This window comes from Macaca fascicularis, chromosome 4, assembly GCF_037993035.2.
Source record: "Macaca fascicularis isolate 582-1 chromosome 4, T2T-MFA8v1.1".
Taxonomy (NCBI): domain Eukaryota; kingdom Metazoa; phylum Chordata; class Mammalia; order Primates; family Cercopithecidae; genus Macaca; species Macaca fascicularis.
In genome coordinates, this window is record NC_088378.1 from 115,136,049 (window position 1) to 115,149,039 (window position 12,991).

At 38.2% G+C, this 12,991-nt stretch overlaps 1 protein-coding gene across 26 annotated transcripts in view; it reads left to right on the forward strand.

Moving 5' to 3' along the window:
* DST (dystonin) overlaps nucleotides 1–12,991 on the forward strand; it is a 488,729-nt gene that overhangs the window by 362,307 nt on the left and 113,431 nt on the right. For all 26 annotated transcript variants that reach the window (XM_005552656.4, XM_005552659.4, XM_005552672.4 and 23 more), the window contains 2 exons: nucleotides 7,441–7,564; nucleotides 12,484–12,692. In XM_005552656.4, coding sequence (XP_005552713.3) covers nucleotides 7,441–7,564; nucleotides 12,484–12,692 — 333 coding nt within the window. The remainder of the gene's footprint in view (nucleotides 1–7,440; nucleotides 7,565–12,483; nucleotides 12,693–12,991) is intronic.

Here is a 12,991-nt window from a genome sequence, read left to right on the forward strand (position 1 = left end):
TTCTCCTGCCTCAACCTCCCAAGTAGCTGGGACTACCGACGTGAATTTTTGTATTTTTAGTAGAGATGGGGTTTCGCCATGTTGACCAGCCTGGTCTCGAACTCCTGACCTCAGGTGATCTGCCTGCCTCAGCCTCCCAAAGTGCTGGGATTACAGGTGTGAGCCACTGCGCCTGGCTTTCCTGATGTTTTTTAACAGGTTTGACATTGCTCTTATGGCTTGTGACCTGCATTCCAGTGCCCCCCCCAATCCCCAAACAAAACTCATTATTTTCCTGGCCACTTATTTATCTATATACTTACTTATCTTGTTCACTGTTTTTTCCTCCATTTGAGTTAAGCTCCACAAGAACAGGTGTTTTTGTCTGTTTTACTCATTGCTGTATTCCCAGCACCTAGAATATTACCTGGCCCAAAGTTGGTACTCAATAAATATTTGTTAAAGAATGGACAGCTGGAAGGGAAGAAGGGATGCTACCATCATATTCAGCAGTTCTAAGGACCAGGATTAGGGTTCTTACTGAATATCTTCATGATTCATAGAGACACAAACTGGAGTAATTACTCAGTACAATTCTCAAAAAGTCCACCTGCTCTTTCAGAAATACAGGCTCAGTGTCAAAACTGCATAACTGTGGGACTCTCAGTCATACAGCGGCAGAGAGTTTTTAATCTATTTTTATAATCTAAAACTTATTTTAAAATTCTAAAGTAAAGGATGAGAGCTAATGTGACCAGTAATTTTGAGTTTAAAATTTTCATTTCAGAAATCTATTACATGATTCCATTTTGCAGGTTAATACTAGTAGGTTATTACTGCTATAGCTAGAAAATAAACACAGGATTGCCAGTTAGACAACTGTCTTTCAGAAGTTAATTGCATATTATTTACAGAGTCAGAAATTGTCATTGTGCTGTTGACACGGGAAACAGGTACCCTGATGGGCAAGCTTAAAGTTAGGTATTGCCTGAGATTGACAACTCTGGAAAGCTAAGGAAAGCTAAGTCATACCTGAGTGAAATGTGGCAGGTTAATGTCAGGCAGAGAGAAGGCCTGTGAAGGGGTGGGAAGCATAGGGTGAGAGCAGGGAAGGAGGTCAAGCCAGGAGGTCAAGAGGGTGGAGGGCACTGCTTCTTTCCTGGGCTGAAGAGTTTATCCAGCCCTTCACTGGACACTAGGGAGATGTCGTGGGCCAGGTCAGCATCCCCAGATCCATGCAACCTCCTCAGGGTTGCTTCCTTTTTTCCAATGTGCATTTTCACCCCTGTTTTTTTTTTTTTTTTTCCCTTTCTTTCTCTTTTTCCACAGGTACAAGTATCTTAATTAAGTTTTTAGTTCCCAGTGTATTGTATATTCAAGGACAAGATATGTGGTGGGCATAGAGGAGATACTGTGACATTAAGGTCATTATTTTAGTAGGAAATACATATCATTTAAAATAATTATTGATTGCATATATTACAATTAATTAGGAAGTTATTTTAAGTATAGAAAATACATAAAATAGAAATAACACATCTTAAGTTAGATCTATATTAGTAAACAGATTATATTCCATATAAAAGTGATTTTTATATAACTAGAGCAAAAAAAGAAAAAAACCCAAAAGAATGTGATGGTTTTTTAATTAAACAGATACATAGATAAATTTTAAAATGGAAAAACCTATTTAGTAATTGCTGCAGAAGAAGACTCTTACAGCCCTAAGACAGTTAAAGAAATATGAAGAGGAAAGAGATCTCAAAGGAGAATGAACTCTAATTAAGTCACAGTGTAATTTAAAAAATTAAATGTACAATTAAATTTGTTGCTGATAGTGCACATATTTTTCTCTCAGAAGATTTCAGAATGTATCAAGGATAAGTTTTTATGAGGATTAGGTGGCCTTCATTTCTTTCATGTTTATTAACATTGTATAATTACTTTTAACAATAATATAAACCCATTAGACTACTACAAAAAATCAGTCTTTCTACCTGTAACATATTATCTTCTACTTATATTCTGATGTATCGTAAATGTAATTTTGGGGCACCCAATTTGTTCATTTCATTTGAAATACGTTTGGCCAATAGCATGTTGTTATTAGCATTATTATTCAAAGAACTGTTAACTGTGTTGTCAACAGTCTGATACTACTAGGCCATAATAACACTCCTCATGATCCCCTTCCAGGGAAATTAGTGGATAAAACAAGATTTTAGCCCCATAAGAGGTGCAGAAAACAGGATTTTGGGACCAGTCTCAAGGCCTGGGTGTGGAACCAGCAATGGGGATCACATCGACTGACAATGTCAGCCTTCCAGACTTGCACTGATCTCTGGGGTGGTGTTAAGTCAGGAAACTTTTATGAATTGGACGAATGCCCAGAAGTTTATAGACTTTGCTGTCTTTGGTCCCAACAGGTATTCTCTTCTCACAGATCCTTCTTTCATGTTTTAATTTCCTTGAAATTCATTCAAAACAATATAAGGTACCCATATGAATATGTAATTAACAGTTGTGTTCCAAAATAGCACTATAAACAACTATTATTGTTAAATTAGGACCATAATTCATGCTAGGAATTAAAAATGATTAACTCTCTTGAATGTATCTGTCAAGAGTAAAAGGATGGGATGTTTTGACAAGAAGAGGTGAAGAAGACATGCTTCTTTTATAACTCACTTTTCAGTTTTAAGCTGGTAGTCAGGGCCGTCTTTGGTATTGGATATTCTAATAGACCCATGATCACTTTTAGATGTCATTCATTCAGTAAACGTTTGTATGCTGAGTTTCATGAAGGCACAAAGATGTTAAAGCCCTGTCTCTGCCCTTGGTGAACTCACATTCTGAAAAACAATTTTCGGAGGGCACCCTTCACTTACTTCATCTCCTAAGTCACCATGTTACGTGAATAAGCTGTCCCTGTGGTCTAGAATTCAGTCTGGTCACAGGTAAAAAGTTCATGTCTTGAGGGATTTGTTTACACTTTCCATAATTAAACTGCTAGGAGAATTTTTCAAACAGATCCATTCTGATAAGGATTCTTTGGCATCTTGAAACAACTATAGGTTCTGGTATTCTAGATCCTATGTTGGTCATAGTTTGGTGGGCCTTTTGACATATGCATAGACTGCCTGTGTGTAATCTCAGTTTCTTGGATTATGAATATTAGTTGAGGAAATTTTACCATTAGCTTTAGGCATATAAATAATGATAATAAATAGTGCTGAAATAGAAGATAACCTTTTTAGGTTTTACATCTGATATGTTCATTTATTTACTTAGTTGCTCATTTATTCCAGAAAAAATGTTTTGGAGCCTGCTATGTGTCAAGCACTGATCTAGGCTCTAGTAATAGAAAGCTGAAAGGGATGACTTCCTAGTTCTCAAGAAGGCTATAGCTTGATAGAAGACACAGGTAAATCCAATAATAGTCACAGGATGTTTATGGGAGTTCCTGTAAGGAGTACTTACCAAAGCTGGGAGTGAGGAGAGACTTAGGGAAGGTTTTCCGGCTGAGTATTAATAGGTGAATAAGAGCCAAGTTCAGGATGATGGGGGAAGGTTGCATGAAAAAGTTGATATGTAGAGTTACTAAGACATTGGGTCCAGCATGAATAAATAGCTAAGAAATAGCTGTGTTGGACATTTCTGGAACAGAAAGTTGAGATTGAAGGTAGAATTAGGGAATAGGTTTCATTGGACCTTTTGTAGCATGCTCAAGTCTTGGCTTTTTTGTGAAGGGAGACTACTAAGAGATTTTAACAGGGGGTTATATTTGGGTGTTCTTGTGTTGCTATAATGAAATACTTGAAGCTGGGTAATTTATAAAGAAAAGAGGTTTAGTTGGCTCACAATTCTACAGGCTGTACAAGCATGGCACTGACATCGCGCAGCTTCTGGGGAGGCCTCAGGGAACTTTTACTCACCGTGCAAAGCAAAGCAGGAGCAGGCATGTGACATGGCAAAAGCAGAAGCAAGTAAGAGAGAGGAGAGAGAGAAAGAGAGAGAGATGGGGGCAGTGAGGAAGTGCTACATACTTTTAAATGACCAGATCTTGCTAGAATTCACTCACTGTCTTGAGGACAGCACCACGATGATGATGGTAAATCATACATGAGAAATCACCTCCCACCAGATTCTACCTTGAGCGTTGAGGATTGCATTTCAACATGAGATCTGGGCGGGGACAGATATCCAAACTATATCGGGGTGACATGTGGTCAGATATGTATTTTAGATAGAACACATTAGGAGCTATATTAGAGAAGTGGTTGGAGAAAGGAACACAGGATTCTTTTTTCAACAATCCAAGTGAGAGATTATCCTGTAATGATACAGAAATATGGAGCAAAAGCTGACTTTTAAAAAATATTAAGCAGGTAAAATTGTTGATCGATTTGCATGTGTGGAAAAAAAGCTTTAAATGGTTGATTTGCATGTGGAAAAGAAGCCTTAGGATGGAATCTAGGAGGAACTTCAGGTTGACTACTTGGGTAGGTAGATATATCCCAGGAGAAAGTACAGGTACAGAGAATGAGATGATGAGTTCAGATTTAGCTTTTTTTGAGTTGGAGGTGACTGCATACACCCAGATGGAAACACTCAAGAGGCAGTTGGAAAGCTAGGCCCATGGCCAAGGATGAGTTCACATCTACAATTGGACACTGGGGGCTTTGAAATCCAAATGAAAGAGTAGAAGAGGAGCGTGAGTTGCTTAAGAGAAATTAAGGCCGGGGATAGACCTGTGTGGCCAGGCAGCCCACTTTTGCAGAGATCTGTCAGAGCTGTTAGAAATGCAGGGTCCAACTTCTGGAAGACGTATCTATGGCTTCTGCTTCTACTTTTTTTTCTTCCTTCCCATTGTTGAGCCACATCTGTTCACTCAGAGATATGCAGGGACCGCTATTCATTAAAATCCAGGACTCATTAGTCTTTCAGTTGACATTATCCTTTCCGAAGCAATTGACACTGTTAACCTTTTCCACTTCTCTCTTCCTTTAATCTTTGGGGACGGAGTTGTTCTGGGCCCATTTCCACCCCACCAATTACATGTGTTCTTTTTTTTTTCTTCTCCCCATCACTTATATATAAATATTCTCCATGATTCTTTAGAATCTCCTTCTCTGGCATGCCAGTGCTTTCTTGTTTGGGAGTCACATCATGTGTCTTGACTTCCAGTTCTCTGTGTCTGTTTCCAGTTTGGGTTCCAAGTCTCTCCCATTTCCAGTTTTGCTGTTTCCTTCTGGACGAGGGTCCCAAAAGCACTTTGAAATCATGAATTCCAAAACAGGCTTTCCTTTACTCTAAGCTTGCTCTCACTTTTTTTTTTTTTTTTTTTAAATAAATTCCACTAATTGGCGGGAGCATTGGCTCATTCCTGTAATCCCAGCACTTTGGACGGCCGAGGCAGGAGGATTGCTTCAGCCCAGGAGTTTGAGACCAGACTGGGCAATGTGGCAAAACCCTGGCTCTACAAAAAATACAAAATAATTAGCTGGGCATGGTGGCATATACCTGTGGTTTTAGCTAATTGGGAGGCTCAGGTGGGAGGATCACCTGAGCTTGGGAGGTCGAGGCTTCAGTGAGCCGAGATTGTACCACTGCCCTCCAGCCTGGGCGACAGAGTGAGACTCTGTCCTCCCCGCCACCCCCCAAAAAAAGAAAGCAAAAGTAAATTCCACTGATTACCTAGGCTCAAAATCTTTGGACATTTCTACTCTTGTCTCCTCTTATCCTTTGTTCCTGCTCCCTACAGCAGTGCTGTCTAATAGAACATTCTGTGATGATGAAATTTTTTATTTTTTAAAATTTTTATTTATTTATTTATTTATTTTAAGAAAGTGGGAATCTCACTCTGCCACCCAGGCTGGAGTTAACAGTAGCATGATCATAGCCCACTGCAGCCTCAAATTCCTGGGCTCAAGCGGTCTTCCTGCCTCAGCCTCCTGAGTAATTGAGACTACAGGCACAGACTACCATGCCTGGCTAATTTTTTAATTTTTTTGTAAAGACAAGGTCTCACTTTATTACCTAGGCTGATCGTGAACTCCTGGCCTCAAGTGATCTTCCCAACTTGGCCTCCCAAAAAGCGTTGGGATTACAAGTGTGAGCCACCACGCCAGTGGTACTCTGCTGTGTTCAATTGGTAGCCACTAGCCACAGTGGCTACTTAGCACTTGAAATGTGGCCAGTGTGACCGAGAAATGGAATTTTTAATTGTTTAAAATTTCAATTAATTTTAATTTAAAAGCTACATGTAGTTGGTAGCTACCATAGTGGGTAACACAACTTTACATAGTGTTACCAAGTCCTTTGGACTCTTCCCAACTCTAACTAATTCCGCCTTCTCAGTCCAAACAGACCGAACAGTGAAGTTGTCTTCAGCCCTCGGCCTTCAGTAGTCCTCACTGTTTTGTTACTGCTGAAGTTGTCCCCAACTGGTATCTTTGCTTTCTTTCGTTTCTGTTGGATTTTTCCCATGCAGTGCCACAAATTTAGCCTTTCTGTAGGACAGCCCTGAGCATGTCAACCCCTTACCCAAAAGCCCTGCGTAAGTCCCCATTGCTGTGAGATGAAATGTACACTCCTTAGCCTGACGTTTGAGGCCTTTCCAGGCCTATTTCTATTTACTCACCCATACGCATTGTCAAACTGAATTGGACTCTCCCCTTCTCCTGTGATTTTTCTGTCCTCATCTTTGTGTCTTCTGTTTGTTCTGCAGGGAGTTGTTCTCCCAAATCCACACTTTCTTAAAGAGCCATCTCAGTGTCACTACCATTGAGGTGGCCCTCATTTCCCTCCCATTTTTTTTTTCCTGTTAACTTCCAGTAGCATTTTTTCATACTCACCTGTGGCACTTACCACTTCCTGCCTCAGACCATAAAATCCCTGAAAGTAAGCTTCATGTCCACTTTTATTTTTATTTGTTCACAAAATGTAGCAAGACTTTTTGATTTTGTTAGATGTTCAGTAACTTTTATTGAATTAACAGAAATAAACATGACTCAGTATTGAGTCAGGATCTACTGATTTGGGCGAGCTTATTTATCTCCTTACCTGGAGTCAAAAATGGTCTCAAATTTTTTTTTGTTGTTCGTTTTAGTAGTAGTTGGGGTATTGTGCAAAGCCTAGAAGTAGGGGTTAAGGGGTAACTCAAGGGATAAAGTTAGAGGATTATATGACCAGGAACCAGGGAAATTATTATGAACATATGCTCAAGGGTTTATTTCACAGCTTAATTTGTATTATCCAGACTGGCTGATGCTTTTGCTAATGCTGCTTTATAACTGGCCTTTTTCTAAGAACTCTGGAGTAAGTTGATGATGAAAGTTGGTATGATGAGAAGTTTATTCTGTCCAATTTTACTTTATCTTATTAGAAATCATTTTGTCCACATTAGAAATCTATTATTTAGTCCTACTGAGTATAATTGAAAAGCATTTAATCCTACAGGCTCTGCAAGGACAGATATCAAGTCAGCAGGTTGCTGTAGAGAAACTGAAGAAAACGGCTGAAGTGCTTTTAGATGCCAGGGGATCTTTACTTCCAGCCAAGAATGATATCCAGAAAACACTTGGTAAGATATTCATGTCCTTGCTTCCTGTCTCACAGGTAAATTCTGGAGAAAGGTGTCCTAATAGATACGGAGAAAAATGTTTACTAATTATAGATTGTGTTCTGTGTGCTCTTTCTCTGTGAAATGGTGTTCCTGAATCTGGGAAAAGGCATGCCTTCCTTGGCAGGTATATTAGAATCTTCGGGGCAGGAGCTGTGTGTCTTGAAAATAGTATATTTAAATTTAAATTTGATATTTAGAAAACGTAACAGAAACTCACTACGTAATGTCCACCACAGGAAGTAGAACTTCACAAAATTCTCTTGGTCGATGGGATTGGGCAGAGGAAGGCTTTCAACTTAAGGCCAAAAGTCTTTATCAATAGTGGGAACATGGGTTTAAGAGGTTGAAAGATGTGCTTAATTGAATCAAATTGAATTTATTTATTTTTAGAGATGGGGTGACTTTATTGCTCAGGCTGAGTGGAGTGGCACAATCATGTCTGACTGCAGCCTTGACTTCCCCATCTCAGCCTCCCGTGTTGTGAGGATTACAGCAGTGCTCTATCATGCCCAGCTAATTTTTAAAATTTTTTTTGTAGAGATGAGGTCTCACTATATTGTCCAGGCTAGTCTCAAACTCTTGGGCTTAAATAATCCTCCCCAAATGTTGTGTGCACAGAAGTACCACTACAGCCGTAATCAAGTTTCTGTTATCACTGAAGAATTGGGGTAACTGAATTCTCAATTTGAGTGCGGCCGATAAAAAAATTCTAGAACACAGAGAAGTGGGAAGACTTCTCAAAGCACCTCTCTCAGGCCAGGTGCAGAAGCTCACACCTGTAATCCCAACATTTGGGGAGGATCATTCAAGCCCAAGAGTTTGTGAATAATGGGTTTCTTGAGAAAAGAGCTATTGTATATTATCTTTGTATCTACCCACAGTATTTAGTTTATATCAAATATGCAGTGGATTATCAATATATATTTTTTACTATCTTACATATGTATTTTTTGTTTTTACTGCCCTGCTTTTCACAATATTTAATGTTATTGTATATTTCTATGTGTGAATATGTGAAGTAAAAATATTCCACAACAGATGATTAGACATATGTTTTGCTCTAAATAGAGCATGAATTAAGATCTGAGTTGAAATTTTATTTGAAGAGAAGAATGGAACTTAGCTCTTTTAAGATCACTGTGTAGAAGGGAAACCCTGTATTTTATTCTTACACATATCCAGATGTTTTTTATTATGTACCCCCATCAAAAATTTATCTTCAGCCTGCATCCCCATACATGCAGATATATTTATAAGTCATATGAACATATTACTATATCATTATATCATATGTGTTATAATTATGAAACACAAAAGTATAGAGTTTTAAAGTATAAAATGAAAATATGAATGGAAGTTCTAACATTTTGTTCCTCTGTCCCAGTGCAGCATCTCATATATCCACCTTAGATACCATTGCTATGAGGATTTGGGTATAAGGATATGAAGGAGAAAGAAAGACTATCTTATTTGTATTTCTGTTACTTGAAGAGGCATTTTGACATTTTTTCTCATTGTTAAGTGTACATAGTTTCACTTTTAGTTGCTTAAAATTCATTTGTTACATTATTTTAAAACTAAAACTTCTGGCATAATTTTCTAGGAAATATGTGAAACTATTTAAGGTATAGAGGAGTTTCTCTAAGGTATTTCTGACTTCCAAGAAAACCAATGATTTAAGAAAATAACATTCTTATAGTAGATTTTTGTACCTTTTTCTAAAATAATTTTTATTTTACTAAAGTCAAGAATTTACTTCAGTGACAATATTTTATCACTAAGAAGTACAAACTAAACAGTGTCTTCATTTAGGCTACTATAACAAAAATACCATCGTCCGGGTACCTTAAACAACATAGATTTATTTCTCATAGTTCTGGAGGCTGGAAGTCAGAGATCAGGGTGCCAGTATGGTCGGGTTCTGGTGAGGGCCCTTTTCCTGGCTTATAGATGGCTGCTATCTTGCCGGTAGAGAGTGGTGGAGCGACATCATTTCTCTCCTGTTTCTTCTTCTAAGGGCGCTAATCCCATTCACACAGGCTCTACACTCATGACCTAATTACCTCCTCAGAGAGAGAGAAAAAATCTGAGTGTTTTTGCTACTCACTCTCATACACCATTGATCATGACACAGAACACTTCTGTGACCAGATGTGTGTGTGTATTTCTCCCCATACACCAAACAATTCTCCAACAGATACCAGCTGGATGTCCCGTAATTCAATTCAATTCAATTCAATTCTGACACTGTCTACCTGGAATTAGCTTCAGACCCCACAGGTTAAGGGGTCAGTCTCATAATGCTATCCCTACTTCAGATACCAATCACAAGTCCCAAATTGTGATCCGTATTTCAGAATGATCAGCTATAAATTAGGGTTCCCTTGACCCTCCTCAGTTTCAGTTAATTTGCAAGAGTGACTCATAGAACTCAGAGAAAGACTTTACTTACATTTACCCACTTAGTATAAAGAATATTACAACGGATACAGATGAACAGCCAGATGGAAGAGATACACAGAGTGAGGTATGGGAGGAGGGGAGCAGAATTTCTATGCCCTCTATAGGCGTGCCACCCCCAGGACTCCATGTGTTCAGCTATTCAGAAGCTCCCCAAACCAATCCTATTGGGTTTTTATGGCAGCTTCATTACATAAGCATGATTGATTGCATCATTGGCCATTGGTAGCAACTCAACCTTCAGCCCCTCTTCCCTCCTCAGAGGTTGAGAGGGTGACAGTTCCAACTGTCTAATCACATGGTTGGTTCCCTGGCAACATCTGCCACTCTCCCCTGCTCCCCCTACCCTAAGACTATCCAGGAGGCACCAGGCATCACTTCATTCAAACGAAAGATGCCCCTCACTCAGGAAATTCCAAGGGATTTAGGAGCTCTGTCATACACTCCCATCACTCAGGAAATCACAAAGGTCTTAGGAACTCTGTGTCAGGAACTGGGGTCAATGACCAAATATCAGAATAAAAGATTGTCCTTAGTGTCTGTATTACTGAGGAAATCAGAAGGATTTTAGGAACTTTATGTCAAGAGCTATGATCAGAGACCAAATATTTCTTATATGATAATATCACATCTTCCAAAGGCCCCACCACCCAACACTATCACATTGGGACTTTGGCACCAATATATGAATTTTGGGGGACACATTTAGTCTACAGCAAACAGTAACACTCAGACCTGTTAATTATATGAAAATAGCTGGCTTTCCCTGGGGAGTCACTTATTATGGCCGAACAGATCACTGATTTTACTTACCCTGTTGATGCAGTTGCCCAACTGAGAAGTCGCTAACCTGCCAACCTCAAGCTGTCATTCAGAGCATGTGCTCTTGTGAGTTTCCAAATTAGAGCTCATTTTTTTCTTCAACTTTTATTTTAGAATCAGAGGGTACATATGCAGGTTTGTTAGAAAGGTATATTGTATGATGCTGAGGCTTGGCATATGATCTAACCCATCACCCAGGTAATGAGATAGTCTGCAATAGGTAGTTTTTCAGCCCTTACCTTCCCACCCCTCTCCCCCAACTAGTAGTCTCCAGCGTCTATTGTTTAGAGCTTATTTTTGAACAACTGCTTGTTTCCTCTGCTGACAGCATTTTCCTGCATATTAAATGCTGTCTCCCTCCCCACTCAGTATGCTGATGGGCTTCTTGTGTTTTAGTAAGAGGAGCATGATTTTCTCTTTAAATCATCCAAACTTAACCTCTCACTCCAGTGAAAATGTTCAAGATGTTTTCTCATGATGTAGCATTAGAACAATTATATTATTTTGTTGTATAGATTATGTTTCATGGTCCAAACACAAGCCAGTAAGATATTTCATTTTATAGAGATGTTTCAGGACACAGCTTTTCCCTACTGAAGCTTTCTACAATGTGTAAGACTAAAGCATTCAGAAATAATTAAACTATTTTTCAAATTCTTGGACAATAAGTGACAAATTCACCATTTAAAACATTGTTTTCCAGAGAGAAAGAGATGAATACATTAAAAACCATTATTGTTCAAACTCTTCATTGGTCTACAATATAGAATGTAGGATGTTAACATGTGGGACTTTAGTTAAGTGAAAACTAAACCAGAAAGGGTTTTTTTTTTAGCATCTTGAATCTTTAGAATTGAAGGTAAAGTTTATCCTCATATGAGATAGGTTAGCCTGTTAAGTTTATTCTTCTCTTTTGTCTGCTGTTAAACTTTTAAATAAATTCAATTAGTGTATATTTTAGAAGTATAATTTCAACTTAAATGGATTTTCATTGTTGCCTATTTTCTTAACTTACTTGCGTCTGCCAGTTTCTGTGCATTCCAGTGATTTGCTTAAGTTGTGAAGTATGACAAAAGCTTAGCATGGGTGTGTGTGAGGGAGGGAGAGAGAGTGATGATTTTTATATGTAGAAGTTAATTCTTCATAAATCTTTGTAACTGTGTATTGTCTTGAGAATAGCTGTGTGCGACTCACCTTTTTGTCCCCGTAAGTAATTATCAATAAGTATGGCTAATGTGAAATGTCAGATTGAGAACCAGTATTTATTTCAAAGATTTACTGTTCGTACCTTTCTTTCATCTCTCTGAGACAATTCAAATGTTTATGCATCCAAAAAAATCTCTTTTCAAATGCAGATGGGATATATATTAACTTTTTAAAAAAGATTTCAATTTTCATTTTCCATTGGGCTCTTTTCTTTCTTTATATTTTAACATTTTAGGTGGTGCTCTGATTATGCATTAGGAATTTATCATTGAACTTTTTATTTTTAAAATTTTTATGTGGAAATTGTATGATTCACCTTCATGTGTTTTTGAAAAGGGATAGGGCAAAGAGAACTTTGTTGTTAATATTTCCTGATCTGTTTGGAGTAGATGACATTGTTGGGAGATACGAGGATCTGTCCAAGTCTGTTAATGAACGAAATGAAAAACTCCAGATAACCTTGACCCGTTCACTGAGTGTGCAGGATGGCTTGGATGAAATGCTGGACTGGATGGGAAGTGTGGAAAGTTCTCTGAAAGAACAAGGTCAAGTGCCTTTAAACTCTGCTGCTCTTCAGGATATCATCAGTAAAAACATTGTAAGTGACTTTAAAAAAAGTCCCATTTATAGTTTTTTGAAAAAACAGTTTTATAGGTTCAAAGTATAGATAGATTTAAGATAAATTTAAGGATATGAAAAAGAGACATTTACTGAATGTGAGTGTGGAAAGTAATGCACAAAATCAAGTGTGTAAAATGGTTTATCTGTGAAGAAGTGTAGGAAGGGCTTTGTGTACTTTTTCTTGAATATTATTTCTTATAGAGGGCTTATGCATACATTGAGTCTTGTCTTGTTTATCATTGTTTCAGCCAGCTGCACATGAGGTTAATCAGATCA